The sequence below is a fragment of the Arachis ipaensis genome, chromosome B03, assembly GCF_000816755.2.
Source record: "Arachis ipaensis cultivar K30076 chromosome B03, Araip1.1, whole genome shotgun sequence".
Lineage (NCBI taxonomy): Eukaryota > Viridiplantae > Streptophyta > Magnoliopsida > Fabales > Fabaceae > Arachis > Arachis ipaensis.
This window is the reverse complement of record NC_029787.2, coordinates 105,800,030-105,818,281: the sequence shown is the minus strand read 5'-3', so window position 1 is coordinate 105,818,281 and position 18,252 is coordinate 105,800,030. Positions and strand designations below refer to the sequence as shown.

General features: G+C 40.8%; 3 protein-coding genes across 4 annotated transcripts; 2 read left to right on the top strand and 1 right to left on the bottom strand.

Annotated features, from left to right (window-relative positions):
• Nucleotides 1–2,471, top strand: LOC107630819 (general transcription factor IIE subunit 2). Its single transcript, XM_016334066.1, has 5 exons — nt 1–72; nt 609–866; nt 1,105–1,236; nt 1,328–1,444; nt 1,868–2,471. The coding sequence occupies exons 2-5, from the start codon at nt 609–611 to the stop codon at nt 2,204–2,206; spliced, it is 846 nt and encodes a 281-aa protein (XP_016189552.1). The 5' UTR covers nt 1–72; the 3' UTR covers nt 2,207–2,471.
• Nucleotides 2,983–5,697, top strand: LOC107630818. Of its 2 annotated transcripts, none has more exons than XM_021119208.1 (10): nt 2,983–3,196; nt 3,308–3,410; nt 3,540–3,662; nt 3,745–3,884; nt 4,004–4,072; nt 4,293–4,431; nt 4,638–4,700; nt 4,789–4,832; nt 5,042–5,144; nt 5,225–5,697. In XM_021119208.1, exons 2-9 carry the CDS (start codon nt 3,374–3,376, stop codon nt 5,126–5,128), a joined length of 702 nt encoding a protein of 233 aa, XP_020974867.1. In that variant the 5' UTR covers nt 2,983–3,196; nt 3,308–3,373; the 3' UTR covers nt 5,129–5,144; nt 5,225–5,697. The 2 variants fall into 2 exon arrangements, with proteins under 2 accessions (XP_020974867.1, XP_016189551.2); XM_016334065.2 differs by having other exon boundaries at nt 2,987–3,196; nt 3,535–3,662.
• On the bottom strand, nt 7,526–11,150 carry LOC107630817 (probable DEAD-box ATP-dependent RNA helicase 48). Its single transcript, XM_016334064.2, has 10 exons — nt 10,207–11,150; nt 10,022–10,128; nt 9,892–9,947; nt 9,593–9,817; nt 9,214–9,420; nt 9,013–9,099; nt 8,723–8,818; nt 8,434–8,649; nt 8,118–8,300; nt 7,526–7,986 (listed from the first exon to the last, which is right to left on the bottom strand). Exons 1-10 carry the CDS (start codon nt 11,067–11,069, stop codon nt 7,756–7,758), a joined length of 2,271 nt encoding a protein of 756 aa, XP_016189550.1. The 5' UTR covers nt 11,070–11,150; the 3' UTR covers nt 7,526–7,755.

The following is an 18,252-nucleotide window of genomic DNA, read 5'->3' as shown; positions in this document are numbered from 1 at the left end:
GGTTGGTACGAAACACAGTTTGACTTGAGGAAGAAGCAGTTGCAGCAAAGTCAGTGAGAACTATCCTTCAAGGTTCGGTCATCTTCCCTCCCTTTCTCTCTCTCAATTCGCTTCGCTTTTTGCTTCCATGAACCTAAACCACACAAATAATATGAATGTAACTGCAATCCTTTTAATTTCTACGCTTTACTTCCAACCCTAATTCCATAAACCATGTAATGTAATTCATTTTGATTTCTCCTTGTCGCCCTCCGTTCATCCTCCAAATTTCTCTCTCCATTTTCAGTTTATGCAGATTCAAGCTCAATTTCTCTTCCTCTCACTTGGATATTTTGTTATCATATAAATCTGATGTTTTTCATTTTCCTTTCACTAATTAGTTTTTAGTTGTTTAAGAATTCTCTCGACTTGTTTTGGAAGGACTCTTATTAATTTTATGATTTGTGAAACTTTCAAGATTCTTCGGTTTGGAATTTCGAATTTTAAACCCGTTGAATTGAATGTTATATAATACACAATATACAATAAGGCCTCTCCTCAAAAGAAGACAACTCGAAAAGAACTGTTGGAAGTTGTCTAAAATGTTTTTGAGATGTTTTGGATGCCAGATGGGGTTGCAAGAGAAGCTGGAGAAGTGTGAATCAACGCTATCGAGCATTGCAGCAAGCAAGCCTGCTGCAACCCAAAAGTCATCTTCAACCCCAACAGCAGCTGCACTTGCTGCTGCCTCAGCCAATGGAAGGAGCAACATAGCAGCCCCTGCTGTCAAATTCTCCAATGATACAGAGAGGCTTCAGCATATTAACAGCATACGCAAATCCCCTGTCGGTGCTCAGATGAAGCGTGTAATCCATCTCCTGTATGAGGTACCTCTCCAAAATTGCCATTCCATTTGCATTGTATGCTAAGTTGAGCTTGAAGCCATGTTTTCTTGTTGGCTAACTTGATGGTAAGGAAAGGTTGTCCATCCTAAGTTATGGGCATGCCATAAGTCGACTTACCATGATACTTATAGATGACTTGCTAATGAACATTCACTACCATCAGTACTTGATTAGTTGAAAATTGAAACAATGTTGATTTGGTGTTTGTGTTTGATTTTAGACCCGGCAGGCTTTGACGCCAGAGCAAATAAATGAAGCTTGCTATGTTGATATGAAGGCTAATAAAGATGTTTTTGACAATCTGAGGAAAAACCCGAAAGTAAATTATGATGGGCAATGTTTCTCTTACAAGGTAACTTCTTTTCATGCTTTTAACCCTTTCTGTATTCAGATCTTAGTTTACTGCTGAAAATAACAACTTCTGTTATGCTTTCTGTCTATAGTCAAAGCATAACCTTAAGGACAAAATTCAGCTTCTTCACCTGATACGTAAGTTTCCAGAGGGCATTGCCGTTATTGATCTAAAGGATTCTTACCCAACTGTGATGGAAGACATGCAGGTAAAATGCCTTTAATTAGTCTGATTGTATTCAAAAGAATATCTTTTTGACATTAATTTTGAAGTCACACTGGTGCTTCTGTTCATAGAGATAGGTTACTCATTTCTCACGCATTTAAATTCTCTGCCTATGGAAAAGGACAAACCTGAAGATATGGATACCAACTCATAGCACCCTTGAAAGAAAATCAAGTGTTATGGCCAATAAATTAACACCACATTTTGCCACGCTTTAATAAGTTCCATTATAGGAATGAGGCTAGTACTGAAAATGGAAAATTTTCAGTTTGAAATCTTGCCATTTAATGTGCTAGCTTTAATGTGGTTCAACATTTTCTGCTGCTCACTGTCTGTTGGTTTTCAAGCTGACACACAAGGACAAGCTGGGTTTTATGGTCTTACTGAAATATATTGCTTTGTGTAGGCTTTGAAAGCTGTGAGGCAGATTTGGCTGCTATCGAATTTTGATTCACAGGAAGACATTGCGTACCCCAATGACCCCAGAGTGCCCATTAAGGTGGATGATGACCTTAAACAGCTCTTCCGTAATATCGAATTACCCCGCGATATGATAGATATAGAGAAGGATCTTCAGAAGAATGGAATGAAGCCTGCTACCAACACTGCAAAGAGGAGGAGTGCAGCACAAATTCAAGGCATCTCTCCCAAGCCAAAGGTTAAGAAATCTAGGCGAGAAATCAACAGCAGGACCAAGCTCACCAATGCCCATCTTCCAGAGCTTTTCCAGAAATTGATTAATTGAACAATTCATGATGCAAGGAACTCATAGTAACAGCAAGAATTGGATAAGTTGACATAGACTGTTTGTTAGTCTAATTAGACTGTACAATAGATAGCAGACATGGTTTAGTAGAGTAAAATTTATATAGGAGCTTCTTGTACTCTGTCCTGCTCTTGACTTTAGTTTTCCGTAGGCCACAGACCATTTGATGAATTATAACCGCTGTATAGTAAGTCTGAACTGACATTTCATTCACACAATAATTCAGAGTGACAATTTACTTTAATATCGAATGTCTATATTAAAGTGAGCTTTAAATTTTATTAACCAAAATATATCCAAAGGCGAATTGTAGCATGTTAGAAAATCGGAAAATTGGTCTCAACTACCGGGGTTTCACTTAATTATTATAATAATAAAAGCAAAAACAGAAATACTCACCACGGTTAGAGATGAGTACTTTAATTTATTTAAGAATGGGCTAATAGAAATTACACTTGCGGATTTTAAACATTGCAGTATTGAATTGGACGTCACTTTCATTGGTAGTTACTAGTTAGGTATTGTAGTATATTTACTCTCGAAATTTAAAGGATTTAACTAATATATATATCTTTAAAGTACGTGATAAAATTTTTAAATTAATAAATACATTAAAAACTTAAATTTTGTATATTTTTTCATAAAAATTTTTCTAAACTATAATCTTAACATATCTGCTTGTCTGAATGTAAATTTAAAATGAGATGAAAATAAAAAAAATGATGGATGACAGGTAAGAGTGCAAGAGGGAGTGTAAGAAGCAGCGTAGTTCACGTTCACTTAAAATGTAAGGCGCGAAATTTATGTGCGGTATTCAAATGAAGGTGTTGTGTTTCCTCGTCCACCCATTTTCGGATTTTCCTATCGACCAAACACGCCGCATGCTCTTTCTGATTCAAATGGGTTTTGCAATGCAATGCTCGATTTGTCTCCCTCTTCGATTCCCCAAAACCCCTCTTTCTCTTCATCGTGAGTTCAATCCACTTCTCAACTCTCACATCACACGTCACACTCAATTCAGTTCTATTCAATTCTCCGCTTACTGATATAAATTTGTCAAATTACTTTCTTCTTATGCAGCTTACCAATGGAACCCATTCAAAGGTTCCCCAAAGAATCAAAGGATGCTACTTTCCGCTGTCAACGATGACCGAAACTCAAACCTCGCTTCTGCCAAGAAAAGGTATTGGTTATTATATATAGTCTTAGCTCCTTCAATGTTCAATCTTTAGTAATTGAGTTGAGGATACAAAGTTGACGACGATGGTGACTACGATTGAGCTTGCTTTACTTTCAATTTGCTGTAGAAAAGTTGTGGAACACGTTTGTCTGCTTAAAGCAAAAGATGAATTGTCTGAAGAGGAAGAGAATGACATGCTGGACCATCTCTATACAACACAATATCAAATGGGTGGTGTCGTTGCCATTTCCTTAGGTATACATCTGTAGAGTATATACATGACTCAGCATAACACACACACAAAGGTGATTGATCTTTGTTGTTGTTGCTCCTGCAGGGCGCATTTCTGACCCAAATCCCGAGCATCTTACGCATGCTCTATATATGCGCTTTCAGAGGAAGGAAAGCCTTGACAAGTTCTATGCGAACCCCTTTTACTTGAAAGTTCTCAAGGAGCATGTAATGACTTACTGCCATGTATGCACCACCATGTAAACACCGCTTCTCTGTTCCTTTACTTTTCCAGTATAATATTGCTGATTCTACCTTGCTGTGGACTATTTTTTTCCTTAGCCCTCAAATGCTTTCTGTTCCAGGGATTGATTAATGTGGATTATGAATCAGAAGTGGAAGATGAAATTCTTTCTATATTTCGGAAGGGAGAGGTACAAAGTAACTTAATTTCCTCTCCCCGAATCTAGGAATTAAAAAGCTGTCCATTACATAAGTGCACCATCATAACATCTGTGTTCTACACAGTTGTTTCTATGTAATTTGGAGTTTAGATTAATCAACTTCTTTTTTCCCTTTTCTTGTTGTCACTATGCCTATTTCTGAATTTTGATTCAATAAGTTTTTTATGGTGGTTTAAATTATTGTGAGCAGGATTTCAACCAGGGAGTGGAGTTTGTGCTTCTAATATTATTTAATGATGGTGTACTGGGTAACCTAGCTGAACACGCGTTGGCCTCTCTAGCATCGCTGATGTTGGGATCTCCTTCCTTGATAGTCCAATTTACTCATGGTGTGTTTCCTGTTCCATCAAACTTATCCAATTCTTGGCTGTATGTCTTAGCTGTCATGTAACTTAATCGTTAACTTAGATATTGTTGTTGAGAAGTTCAACTTTCTTTAAAAAGACCCAAAAAAATAAAAAAACAAAAAATAAACCCTTATTGTGAAGTTTTGATTTTCCTGATGCTGCTGATGTGTACTGTTATTTGTTATCAGGTTTGAATTTTAATCCAAGCTCTAAGGAGTACACTCATGGAGTAGTAGTACGATTTCGATCAGGTGAACTCAATTGCATTTTCTGTAATATCTTATTTTCTTTTGCCTCGGTCATGTTGACTGGTACTGATGTGTAATGGCTTTTTTGCAGTTGAGGCATTTGAGATATTTATTGACAGCAAAGAATATAAAGATGTAAGACTAATTTAGCTTTATTCATTAAGTATTTAAATAACTACACTTTTGGTCTAAACTAGCATGTGATTAAGTTATTTCTGACTTATGATTCCATTTAACCATAAGCCATGTTGGACTGATGGATGATATCTTATCAAAATGATACCAAATGTTAACTTTAAACAACCACTATTAGATTCTAAACTATCTTTGAATTTGAAAAATAGGTATGGCTTTCTGAGTTCGACCCTATTGTCCAGAAATCATTATCACTCCATTACTCCGTTGACCCAGTGGGAACTGAAATTATGTAATGAGGAATTTCTGTGGGTAAGTTTTTACTACTTAATTATTGGACTTAAGTGGAAATGAGTTGCTTATTCGTCATCTTTTATGTGAAATGTTTGTAGGTTTTTTGACTGGAAATGCGGCTTGGTTTCCTCTGCTTTTTACAACAGGGGTTGCTATTTTCTTGTTTATTTTTACCTGTTGATTTGTTGTGAATTATGAATCAATATTATATTTGGTCAATATCTGTGTCTCAGGGATATGCTTCTAGTGAGAAGAGTAATGATTTTCCTCGAGGCTCGAGAGTTGGATAAGTGGTCTTGAGTTAAAGTCTGTGGTTGAAGTGTCCTACTTTTCGTCAGCAATCCTGCTGAACCAATTTTTTTTCTTATCCATCTTTACTAATATTGCTACTTGCCTCTTGATCCTAGCGTTTCTGCATGATCCTTAAAAAACTTGGCTTATCATGCACCACCTGCACTGTTTGAGTAAATAGATTTAGAATCCATTGAACAAAATAAAACTATATTTTACCTAGATGTACAATAGCCTAAGTTTTGTCTAATAAATTAATCCTGGTTGCTAGTTGGCATAATATAGCCAACCATGTCAGTAGTGCGTTGACATACTTATTTTGCTTTGAGGCCACTTCAGTTGTTTAGCGAGTTACTATCTTTTAGCTATTGAATATAATAAAACTTCAGGTATAATTTTTCTTTTTCAGTTATTATGGAGAAAATTTTAAAGTAAATTACAAAATGATTATGTTTACATCTTTAATGGGAAAATAGAATATTTTACACACTATAGGCCTGCAAAAAAAAATCTGTCTAACTTGATAAGCAGCAGATTGGTAGATTGCTGATCAATTATGAAGTGGGTTTGGACCACCTGGTACATCTCTTAGAGAGACTCCATAAATAGGGTGGACCTTCTCTTTGCTTGGTTCTTGTTGTATCCTTGTATAGGAATGCCATGTGAATTGCTGAAAATTGATTCTCTTTTTTGTTTGCTTGATTTCTGTACCCATCCATCTGCTGGCCTTGCAGCAACTTGATAGCTGGCTCATCACCATTATCATCATTATGATCAGAAGTGACAGCCTTGAATATTTAACTTCCATGAGAGTTACGATGTCAACTAACACAGTAACAAGGAGTATGGTATGAATTTAGTTGTCCCTTGTTGAGAATGGTTTATCCTCCTTTAATACAAGGTCAGGGAAGCTGTAGCAAAGATAGAGCCAAAAACTAAATTGATTTTAATGAAATGCCTGAACTACCCTTGATCATAAATTGACTAAACTAGTTGACAAGACATTAAGGATTGAGCAGTTCTTGTTTTGGCACAGTGCCAAGTGTTGGACTTATTCTGGTGCTGTCATATTGGAATTTCAAATTTAAAATGAGTTTAATTTCTTAAAAATACATAGAGGTCTAGACATTTCCTTTATGGAGCACTTAAGAATGGTGTTCGCTGGCCACTAATAATTCATCATAACCAGCGATGACGTTGAAGTATTGTCAATTTGTTGTGCCTTCCATATGTGGAGTGCTGCTGCTGCGCTCTTCAAGATGAAGATCGGGTTCCCTCATACTCCATTCTTTCCACGTTTATGACTCCTTTCTTGTCCATCAAGAAATAGTAAATGGGCTTTCTTTTGGGGGTATTGTTGGCAATGAAAAACAGACAGATTTGTCAATGGTTCCCAGCATCATTAACTGTAGCACAGTAGACTGAATTAAACTAATCGAATTGGGGACAGGTTCGGCGCCCTTTCTAATTGACTCGACGCAGTTATTAGAGCTGGAGTTTCAATTTGACAATCAAGTTTTCTAAAGAAAAGTCTAGGGTCCTTTTCAATCATTTATTTTCTTGAATTGTTGATATAAGCCTCTTTGAACGAGTGCCTAGAATTACTGTGGTTCCCCGTATTTCTTGTTAAATTATCGCAATATTTTCAAGAACAAGGAGTAAACTCTTTAAGATATTTCTAGGAGCTTTCGGGAGAAATGCTACTTTATTTATTATACAACATGCACCACGCAAGTTAGATGCATCCATTATTCTAACTGTATTTTCATTACTGAGAAGGCTTAGAACCTAATCTGCAACAATAATAACAGTGTCTTTTCCTATTACGGGAGTCTATTACACAAACCAAACGGTCGCCTTAGAATATGATCGAATCATTTTAAAATTGTTTAATAATGTGAGTGATAGTGATCACATTTTAAAATGTCTTGTGATGGGGGGACCAGTTTGACTCCAGAGTTAACAAGGTGGACCCATGGCGTGGTTATATATATAGGTCAAGGTGATTTCGTGCGAGGCACAACAACAACGGACCCATTACGTTAAGTGCGGGGAGCAGAACTGAAACTCACTCACCAACTAACCCCAACACAGTTATAAGCAGAATATTCTGTGGCAATATATCCTCTTAAGTTTCGGGTGTTGACTTGGACACGCAGTAAAGAGGATATACTCAAAATCTCATCCATTACCTACCCAACACTTGTGTTTCACTGTTCTGTATACGCTGAAACATTCATCTCTGCTAAGTGCTGAGAATGCAACTTCAAATATAAGCAAATGATGGAAATGCAGATACGGTCTGTGTGTAACACATTTAACTGCTCCTAGGCCCTGGTTATCTACGAATTCTAATGCCAGGAATGTCTTTCAAACCCATCTTTAAAGCAGTCTTTCGAAAGAGCGCAGGAGGCTTCTGTAAACCAATTGATGCAGAAAACCGGTTTGCAAGCTCAGCTATGGTGGACTTCTCCCTCCCAATTTCCCTAATTGAGTTGTAATAACCCAGCCAAGCATGATACGCGGCTTCTTTGACGTCACTGTCTATCTTTCCCATGGAATGTTCTATCTGCAGAGTATAACACAGTTTATATATTCTATATATAGTGATGTCATGCACGAAATGAAATAAATGTGGTAGATCACTACTGCTTTTGTTATCTATAATAATGTAAGTCAGAACATGAGCAAGAAATGTACCTTAAGCTTTGTCTGTGGATCTATATCTGGAAAAGGGAATCTCTCTAGAGGAAGATCCTTGATTTCATCTAAAAAATATTCTTCCCATGGAGCAATCAACAATATGCCTTCCCCTTCTTTGCCTTCCCGTCCAGTTCTTCCAAGACGATGTATATATTGTTCACGATCAGAAGGAATACCCACCTGGATAAAGCAGTGCATTCAATTAACTAGAGTGGAAATTCTATGCAGCTCAATATATTATACTAGCATAATTAGCATTGACCTGAACATGATTCAAGGTAAGAGTGGAAACACATTGAAGATTTAACAATACCTGTATGACTAAAGTAACATTGGGATAATTCATTCCACGAGATGAAACATCAGATGAGACAAGAATCAGTTGTTTGGATTCCCGAAACTCATCTGATATGCGAGTTCGATACAGTTGGGGTTTTCGAGAGTGTAGCTCCCTGACGTTCATTTTCATTTCACGGAGAAGTTGATACATAAGTGATGTTACCATTCCAGCAACACAGAAAATAATAACCTGAATGCAAATTTACCAGTCAAACCCATAGATCATCTTGAAAAGCCAAACTTGAAATATCAATTGTATTAACCTTATAATCTGGTGTTTGCATGACATGCTCCTTTAAAATATGGTGTACTATTTGAAAATGTGATTCCTGTGGAGCAATAAGAAAAAATTGCTTGACCTGTAATCACAAACCAAATCAAGCATTAATGCCTAATGCCGCAAATTTTCAATATATTAATTGAAATATATAAGAATAACAGAAGCAGTAATAAAAAAGGATGTGTAGTCTAAGGTCCACAGAAATCTGGAATACATATTTTCTTTTTGCAACTCTTAGAGTATGAGTGTATGACAATGGTTACTGTAACTTGCCTTCACTGGAGTTTCCAGACAACCCATACCAACTGTATCAATGTATGCATGTTCCCTTTTCAAAACAAGTTGAGATACACGGCGGACCTGCATATTTGTAAAACATCAGTTACATCTGAATGCTGCAGCAACTTAAAGCTGTTTCGAAGAAACTGAAGCTAAAAAGTAATAATAAAAGTAGATTGAAAAACCTAACCTAACCTCCTTTGGGATGGTTGCAGAAAACATCAAGGATTGCCTTTGACGAGGCACACAGTCAACAATCTTTTCTACGTCCTTTCGAAATCCAAGGTCCAGTAAATGATCAGCTTCATCAAGTACAAGCATCTGCAAGCTCATCAATCGCACAGATAGTCCAGACTTATTCTCAATATGATCTAGCAACCTACCAGGGGTAGCAACAAGTATCTGCAAGATTCAATACAAGATATACAAGATCATTATGCTGGGCATGATATTTTACACAACATCAACCTCCTTTCTCCCCATCATTCTCCCCCTCCAGCAAAATGCATTAGCATTTCAGTTGGTCTACACCAACAAGCTAGGAAATAAAAGAATTTTGGCTACAGAACACAACCTGGCATGGATCGGATTCAAGACGCTTTTGGTCAACTTTAAATCGCACCCCTCCTACGAGAGTTTGTACACCAATGCCATCTTGATACTTGAGCAAAGCCTTTGCTTCAGCAGCAATTTGACTGGCAAGTTCTCTGGTAGGGCAGAGAATAAGAACAAATATAGGTGGCACATTTTGACGCGACTTGCTATTCATAGCTTTCAAAACTGTTTCAATGGCAGGAAGCTGTTTGCATTCAATGTCATTGAATTAAAATAAGATGCAGTGTAATACTCCAATGTAAAAGAACAAGGGTGTACCAAAAATGCTGCACTTTTTCCCGTGCCAGTTTTAGCTTTGACCAGAGCATCCTTACCTGCATTGCAACAGAATCATAAATAACAACAACAACAACAATAAAATTGAAATAAAATCTAATAAGGAACATACCCTCAAGGCAAACAGAAAGGCTTGCCTCTTGCACCCGGGTCAGGTGGATATAACCAGCTGAAGAGAGAGCCTTGACTGTCAATGGCGATATACCGCACTCATCAAATCTAGAAAAACAGAGACATCCAAATTACTGATTGCAACCACAGAATAAGCAACAAAGCTAACATAGAAACATGGAGTACCTTGATTGGGTTAGGATGGATTCTTGGTCCTCAACCCTGTACTCTTCCATTTCCTTCTGTTTCAACTTCCTCTTGTTAATCTCATACTTAATCAGCTCAACCTGTTCTGCAAAATCAGCCTCTTCATCATATGGTTTTGGCATCACTCTCCTCTCCCTCTTCAAATCATGCTTCCTCAAAGAAGCACTACTACCCATCTTCCTAACATCCCAATTATTAACCCTCGAATCGTTCTCATCCTCGGATTCACTCTCACTCGAAGAAGAACTATCGTTCCTCCAAAATCTTCTCCTCCCAGCAGGCGCAAGTTTCTTACTGCTACCAACACCGGAATTCACCTCAGAAACAGAATGGTAACCCCTCCTCTGACCGAAATTCCCACTCGAATTCATTGAATTGGGGTTCCGTTTCTCTTGTATCAGCTTCCGCAAATCCACCGGCGCCTCAATCGAACCTTGCTGCCGCGTGGGAGAAGAACAAGAAGAAGAAGAAGCGGTTAGGGGACCGTCGTCGTTGTTCCAGAGATCTTCAGCTCCTTCCTTCATGAAGCGGTTGGCGAGGGCCCTAATGTGGTCAGTGGGGGAGATAGGGCCGTGGGTGGTGGCGGCGGTGGCGGTTGAGTTGTCGGGTGCGAGGTGTGAGCGTATGTGGGAGCGAATGCGAGCCTGATAGAGCTGTTTCTCATGTTCGAGAAGTCTCTTCTCTTTGTCACGGGCGCGCTTCTCGTGCATGCGCTTCCACTTCCACTTGTTGACGCCGCCGGGGAAGGTTCGAGGGCCGCCGCCCATGTTGCGGGACACTGTGAAGGCGAATAGAAGCTTCGAGAATGCCCTTCGTCGTTCTGAAATCGCCGACCGCCACATTGGGGGAGACGAGTGATACAGTTCTATAATCGGGAAAACGAGGGTTTTGTAAAATAGTAGGTTTTAACCGTGTAACTAACACAACACAGGGTTTAAAACTTCTTTTCTCCATTTTTAATTTTTCTTTTTATATTACATTTTGTTTCCGTCTTTGCCAAATATCCAAACCCTTTTTTTTCTCTTCCTTGGGGATAAAGTAAAACAGACCCCTTTGTTGCTCCCGTACTCTACATTTCTAGTGTGTTGTTTTGTGGATCCATTTATTTAATTTTACATTATTAAACAACTGAGATCAAGAAGGAATTTTTTTAAATAAATATTTTATTTATTGAAATAGTGGATTTGTAGCATTTTTATCAAAATGTATCCTATATCTTATTTCATGCTTTATTTGTTTACAGTATAAATGAAATATGTGTAGTATTAATTCGTTTACAATGTAAACGAAATACGTGAATAATTATGATGTGTATAGTGTAAACAAGATATTTAACGACAAATTTTCAGCAACTATAAAAGGATGTGCAACCCTTTGTATTTTTTACCAAACATTTCACTATTTCTTCTCTACCTTTTTCTTCCGAAAATAAACCAAAATGTCCAATAATAGTGGATATTTTGGTTATAAGTGTGTATTTTAATTGTCATATGAGAAACTGTGATAATGGGGTGATATTTGAGTGTGAGAATTCCATTTTGTTACGTATCCAGCAAGTAAGTTCTTTGTCCGAGTTGAAGAGTTTGATATTGAGTAGCGTCGGTGGTAGCGGGAGAAAAGAGATCAGAAGGGTGGGTATAAGATGCTAGCACTGATGGAAAACGGAGTTTTTCGGTTTCGTCTGTTTTGCCTCCATGGCGACGAGCATGTGCGCCTGATGTTTGACATCCATGGGAGAATAATAGCGGACTAAGTGATGGAGCTTTCTGCGGAGGTTGGTGATGTCGGCGATGGTGGATCTGGGCAACCGGACTTTGTGCAAGATGGCCCACCTCTCGCATCTCCACCGATACATGTGGTTAGTCCAATGGAAGACATGGACGTTGACGGTGAGGACTCAGACGAGGAGGAGTTTGTACCAGAGACCCTGGTCGAGCCATCATGTTCGTATCTTCTGCCTGCCCCGCACCCAATTCCGGCCTTGTCTTCCGTCCGCAGTCACTATCATACGTTGGATCTGGACGCGATGCAAGAGAAAAATATATTTTCCAACACGGGTCAAGACGATTACAACTTAGACAATGGTGTGGAGTTTTGGGTTGGCCACAGGTTCAAAAGCAGAGATGTAGTACTATAGGATGTCAAGAATTACAGCATTTGCAGAAGTGTTGAGTACCGAGTTCTGGAGTTGGATCAATTGAAGTACCATGTGCATTGACGACAATATGAATTAGGCTGCCCTTGGAATCTCCGTGTTGCTCTCTAACAGAATCTTGGATATTGGTAAGTTCAAGTTTAATTGTATTCTAGATGGCGAAGCGAAAGACAATTGTGCATGATGAGATCAGTGTTGTACCGTATTATGATGAGCACCTCATGGTGCATGATTACAGCATGTTTGATAAGGTATTTTGGGCCTTCTCTGCCTGTGTAGAGGTTTTCGTGCATTGCAAGTCATTCGTCTCCGTCGATGGCACGCACCTGTATGGCAAATATGGTGGTGTTTTGCTTATTGCGGTGGCACAAGATGGTAACAACAATATCCTTCCTGTGGCCTTTGCAATTGTTGAGTTTGAGATGACGAAGTCATGGTCTTTCTTCCTTACCAATCTGAGGTGACACGTCACCCCATAGGAAGGCCTGTTGATTATTTTTTATAGATCTCAGGTGATCAAGGCTACACTGAGAGCAGGCGATAATGGTTGGCATCCTTCTAGAGCGTTTCATGCTTACTGTGTCCAGCACATGGTGGCGAACTTCATGTATCATTTTAAGTCTACCCAGGGAAAGCAGTATCTCATAAATGATGCTTACAATCCAAGCAAGGTTGGGTACGAGTGGTACATGGATGCATTGAGGGATTTGTCGCGAGAGATGGCAGACAGGGCTGGTAGGTTCAACAAAGAGATCTGGCTCTAACACTGTGATAGCGATCGCCAGTTTGGGCACATGACGATGAACCTCTTCGAGTGCATGAATGCTGTGCTCAAGAGTACACGCTATCTACCGATTTCAGCCATCGTGTCATGCACCTACGAGAGGCTGCAACAATTGTTCGTCAGCAAGAGATGGGAGGCACATGCAAAACTAGTGGCGGATAATCAATTCTCACAATGGCTGATAGCAGCTATTGAGAAGAACAGAGAGGGAATCTCGAAAATGTGCATCACTCACTACAACAAACGGGCTTCAGTATTCCTATTCGAGGAGTTAGAGCCTTTCGAGGGTTGGTCGCAAGGGTCGTTCCGTGTTCAATTGATGATTGGCACGTGTGACTGTGGCCTTTTTTAGTCACTCCATTTCCTATGTCGACATGCACTTGCCGCCGCTAGCGTTGAATGGGGCCCAAACGTCCATCTGGTGTACATGCAGCAGGAAGTGTTCAATGTGTATGAAGTAGAGTTCCCCCCGATACCAGACGAGAGGTTTTGGCCAAAGTGGTATGGAACGCGACTTCGTCCTAACCCTGCCACGCGTAGGAAGTCCACTGGCATACCTATTTTTCCTAGGTTTCGTAATGAGATGGATGAGGGCGAGCACCGAGAGAAAAGGTGTGGATTATGCAGGGAAACCATTCATACCCGAAAAGGTTGTGCAAACTAGCCGACGAACAAGGCTTAGTTTACGCTCGTAGTCTATATGTGTTTGTTGAGATTGTTGTTTGCGTAGTTCATGTGGTGTGTGATTCATGTCATTGTTCACTTTGTTCTATTTTCATTAAGCATATTTTGTATTCAAAATTTATGCGATTTAGGTTATTCATGATGTCAGCATTTATGTTGTACTTGAATTCTATAGCTTAAACTACAACATGGATATAAGAAGACCATAAATAGCGAACCCAAAATATAATATACATAGTGTTCCAAAATATAATATACAAAGTGTATCAAAATGCATCAACAGTAATAAATGGAATAATAAAATACATAAATAATAATGATGCCATCGGTGGTAATCACTCGGGAAATTGACACCGATGTCCGGTGCCATATGGCGAAGGCTGTGCATGTCTCTGAGGTTTGCTAGGACGTGAGTTCGCAGGAGGCTATGGGTGACGAGAGGAGTCCGGTGGCTACTGAGGCAGCTGTGGTGGGAGTGGATGATGTGGTAGACCATAACTCTCCAAGTAGATCATTGACAAATACTGAGGCACGTAAGGTGGAGCAACAGGTGGTGCCAGGATAGGCTGCGATGCTGTCATCAGTAGGTCATAATCCATCGATAGCGGTGTGGCATACTGAACACCCAGTTGGAACTGTGTGCCGTATTAAGTGCTAGAACCCAGAAAAATGTATGGAACCCAAACAGTGCTGGACATAGGGGAAGATGACTGCTGCTGTGGCTAACCCATGCTCTACTCCCTACCTGTGCGAAACTGCTCTGCAATGCGCTACATGGTGGCCTGGTCGGTGGTATGTATATGGAATGCCTCCTTAATCTATATCTCATCGACCATTGATGCCTCTTGATGAGAACTGGACCTACCAAGGTCATGCAAACCAGGGGGCAACATCCCAATCATCTTGAAATGACTGTGAGCCTGACTCTAAAGGCGGATGTCGTGGTAGAGGTGAAGGAGGGCGGTAGTGGTGGGGGGAGGCAGTAAGTCACCCTGGTCATCCAGGATATCACTGTGCTCCTCTTGTCGGTGATGCTCCGCCTCCTCATTGGACTCCACATCCTCCTATCCCTCTGGCATCCTGTAGCTCATCCGCACTCCCTAACACCCTTGTTTCTCCTGGTAGGCCACCGGGTGTCCGGGCAAACCTCTCTGGCCCGCCTATGATGGTCCGTGACGTCCTTGGAAAGGTCTAGGATGTCCCAAGACTGGATGGAAGTAGGCTACACATCTCCCAGTAAGTTCAACAGCCTGGGGTCATCAAGCACATTCTGTCCCGACAAGTGTCTAACACGAAAAATGGATATCCGACATCCCTCTTGAAACCGAGCCCTCTACTGGTCGTACCACTCCTGATGCTTGGTAGGCCACCAGACATCCTCGCCCCATCTTGTGGTCATCAGAAACTTGTCGATGTTGACCGGGTCCCCTGGCACTGGGTGCTCACCATTGACTCGAGCGCTTCACCCGGGCGGCATGATAGAATTCAACTATGTTGAAGAAGACTAGGGGGACAACAGACATCTAGGTCCCCCACTCTGCCTCTTCCTTTAGCCATAGTGGGCAGATATCCTGTAGTGCAGGATCGTCATACGATGTTCACAGGAACTACAAATGAAGGAAGTAAAATAATGATCAGTGACAGATGCAAAAAAATTTGAGTAATCTATATAAGTTTAACAAAATAAAAGTGTAACTCGCTGACCTCATCCCACAGTAACTGATCCAACTCCCGACACCATCATAGGACTCTCTGCTCGTGCTGGTCCCTGTCATGCCGATCAACCTATGGACAGATGTAAGAATAACCATAATTCACTTAGTTGCAAAAGTTATTGAATTGCGAAAACGAAGAAAAGTAAAAACAAATGAGACAGTTACCTTGCAACCATCGGGTACATGTAAAACATGTCGCTCAGGTGGACATCACTTAGGGAATCTCTGGTAGATCCAATATACCAGCAGTGAAGTGTATCCTGCGATGTTTGTGGTGGAGCGGTGTGCTGCAGAGCATAGGGAATGGTATGTCCATGCTTGCACCGCAGAACCCCAGGACAAAGAACGGCACCTCTGAAAGTCATCTAGCGGCGGGAGTCACAGGAGATGGACCGTATTATCGGATTTATCAGTCATCAGGTAACCCATGATCATCAACAGTATATAGCACCTAGCGTACTATTGGAGGGTGGAAGGATCATCAGTATCGGGTATCTGTCAGACACGCTCCTGAAGCTATGTCAGCTACAGGGAGAAAGATTCCCTCCTCTGCGCTCCCTGCTACTGCACTACAGGAGGCCTGGCACCGAGTAGCTGCTCAACCATGTATGGAAGTCACGAAAGCACCAACCAACGGGCTCCCCATTAGCGTGCTGCCTGAGGTGGTACGCGATGTCCTGGAGGGTGATGGTGCACCCACCCCACGACAGATGGAAGGTGTGGGTCTCTAGATGCCAGCACTCCATAAATGGCATGATCAGGGAGTTGTCAAACATGAAATTCTTGAGTAGCACGGTGTCGCCGAAGGTGTGAAGGGGGTGAATGAAAATAAGAGAGGGAAGTGTATTGTTGTGTGGTGAGAGTGAATAAGGAAGTAGGGTTTTATAGTGGAGTAGGGGATTTACAGTTAGTAAATAGGTGGTTGAATGTGATTAATTGTGGAGGATTGGGAAGTAGAATGAAGGGATTTAGGAGTTTAATGAGATGTGGTTGGTGAAGAGGAAGGTCGGTTGGTGATATGGGGAAAGGAAGAAATTGATTTAGGGAGTTGAAGAGAAGTAAAGAAGAGAGAGGGGGTGGAACAGTCAAAAAGTTGATGGGATGGGGGTGTCACCGTTGGTAAAAATTCAAATCTCCTTCTTCAAAACCGTCTCTATGTTGCTGGCGCTAAACGCCAGCCTCTACGTTTAGCGCCACAACGCTACGTAAGTTGTGCCATCTGGGGCATTTAATGCCAATGCAATCTTTTTTTTTTATTTTTTTAGGGACGAGGCTTGGCGCTAAACGCCCAGCTGGTGTTTAGTTCCCTATGAGGCCTGGGTTGCCCTGAAATTGGTGCCATCCAGGGCATTAAACGCCTTCCCTGGCGTTTAACGCCAGCACCTTAGCTGCCAATCCTGGCGTTAAACGCCCAGCCTGGTGATGAGCAGATATTTTATACGCTTTTTGGGGATAATTTCATATAGTTTTGAGTATGTTTTAGTTAGTTTTTAGTCTATTTCTAGTAGTTTTTAGGAAAAATTCATATTTCTGGACTTTACTATGAGTTGTGTGTTTTTCTGTAATTTCAGGTATTTTTCTGGTTGAAATTGAAGGAGCTGAGCAAAAATCTGATTCAGGCTGAAAAAGGACTGCTGATGCTGTTGGATTCTGACCTCCCTGCACTCAAAGTGGATTTTCTGGAGCTACATAACTCGAAATGGCGTGCTTCTAATTGCGTTGGAAAGTAGACATCCAGGGCTTTCCAGCAATATATAATAGTCCATACTTTGCACAAGAATAGATGACGTAAACTGGCGTTCAACGCCAGTCCTCTGCCCAATTTTGGCGTCCAGCGCCAGAAAAGGATAAAAAACTGGAGTTGAACGCGCCTTGTCTGTGGCATTCCGAGTAGGATTCAAGGATTGAATGACTGTGACGAGCTTCAAACTCCTGAAGGCTGGGCATTAGTGACAGACGCAAAAGGATAGTAAATCCTATTCCAACCGGATCGAGAACCAACTGGTGATTAGCCGTGCTGTGACAGAGCGCGTGAACGTAGTTTTCACTGGAAGGATGGAAAGTAGCCATTGACAACGGTGATCCACCAACACACAACTTGCCATAGGGGGACGTGCGTGCGTGAACAAGAAGACAGAGGAAAGCAAAGATTCAGAAGACAAAGCATCTCCAAAACTCCAACATATTCTCCATTACTGCACAACAAGTAACTTTTAATTTATGCTCTACTGGTTATTCACAATTCAATTGATAAACATAATTGACTTCCTGACTAAGAATTACAAGATAACCATAAGTAAGAGCCTAGGAAAAAATAATTCTGGCACTAAAACGCCAGAAAATGGGTGGAAGGCTGGCGCTGAACGCCCAGACCATGCCCAAAACTGGCGTTCAGCGCCAGAAATAAGGCAGGATTGGCGTTCAACGCCAAAAATGGGGCAGAATCTGGCGTTGAACGCCCAACAGGGGCACATTTCTGGCGTTCAGGCGCCAGGAACAGACAGTGAGCTGGCGTCTAACGTCACTCCAGCTTCTGACTCTAGCATTCAATTGCCAGTGAGGGATCAGACACACACAAGTGCTGACAACAACCCCTCTAAAAAGGCTTCTTTAACCACTAAGGTTGAGGAATATAAAGCCAAGATACCTTATCCCCAAAAACTCCGGAAAGAGGAGCAGGATAAGCA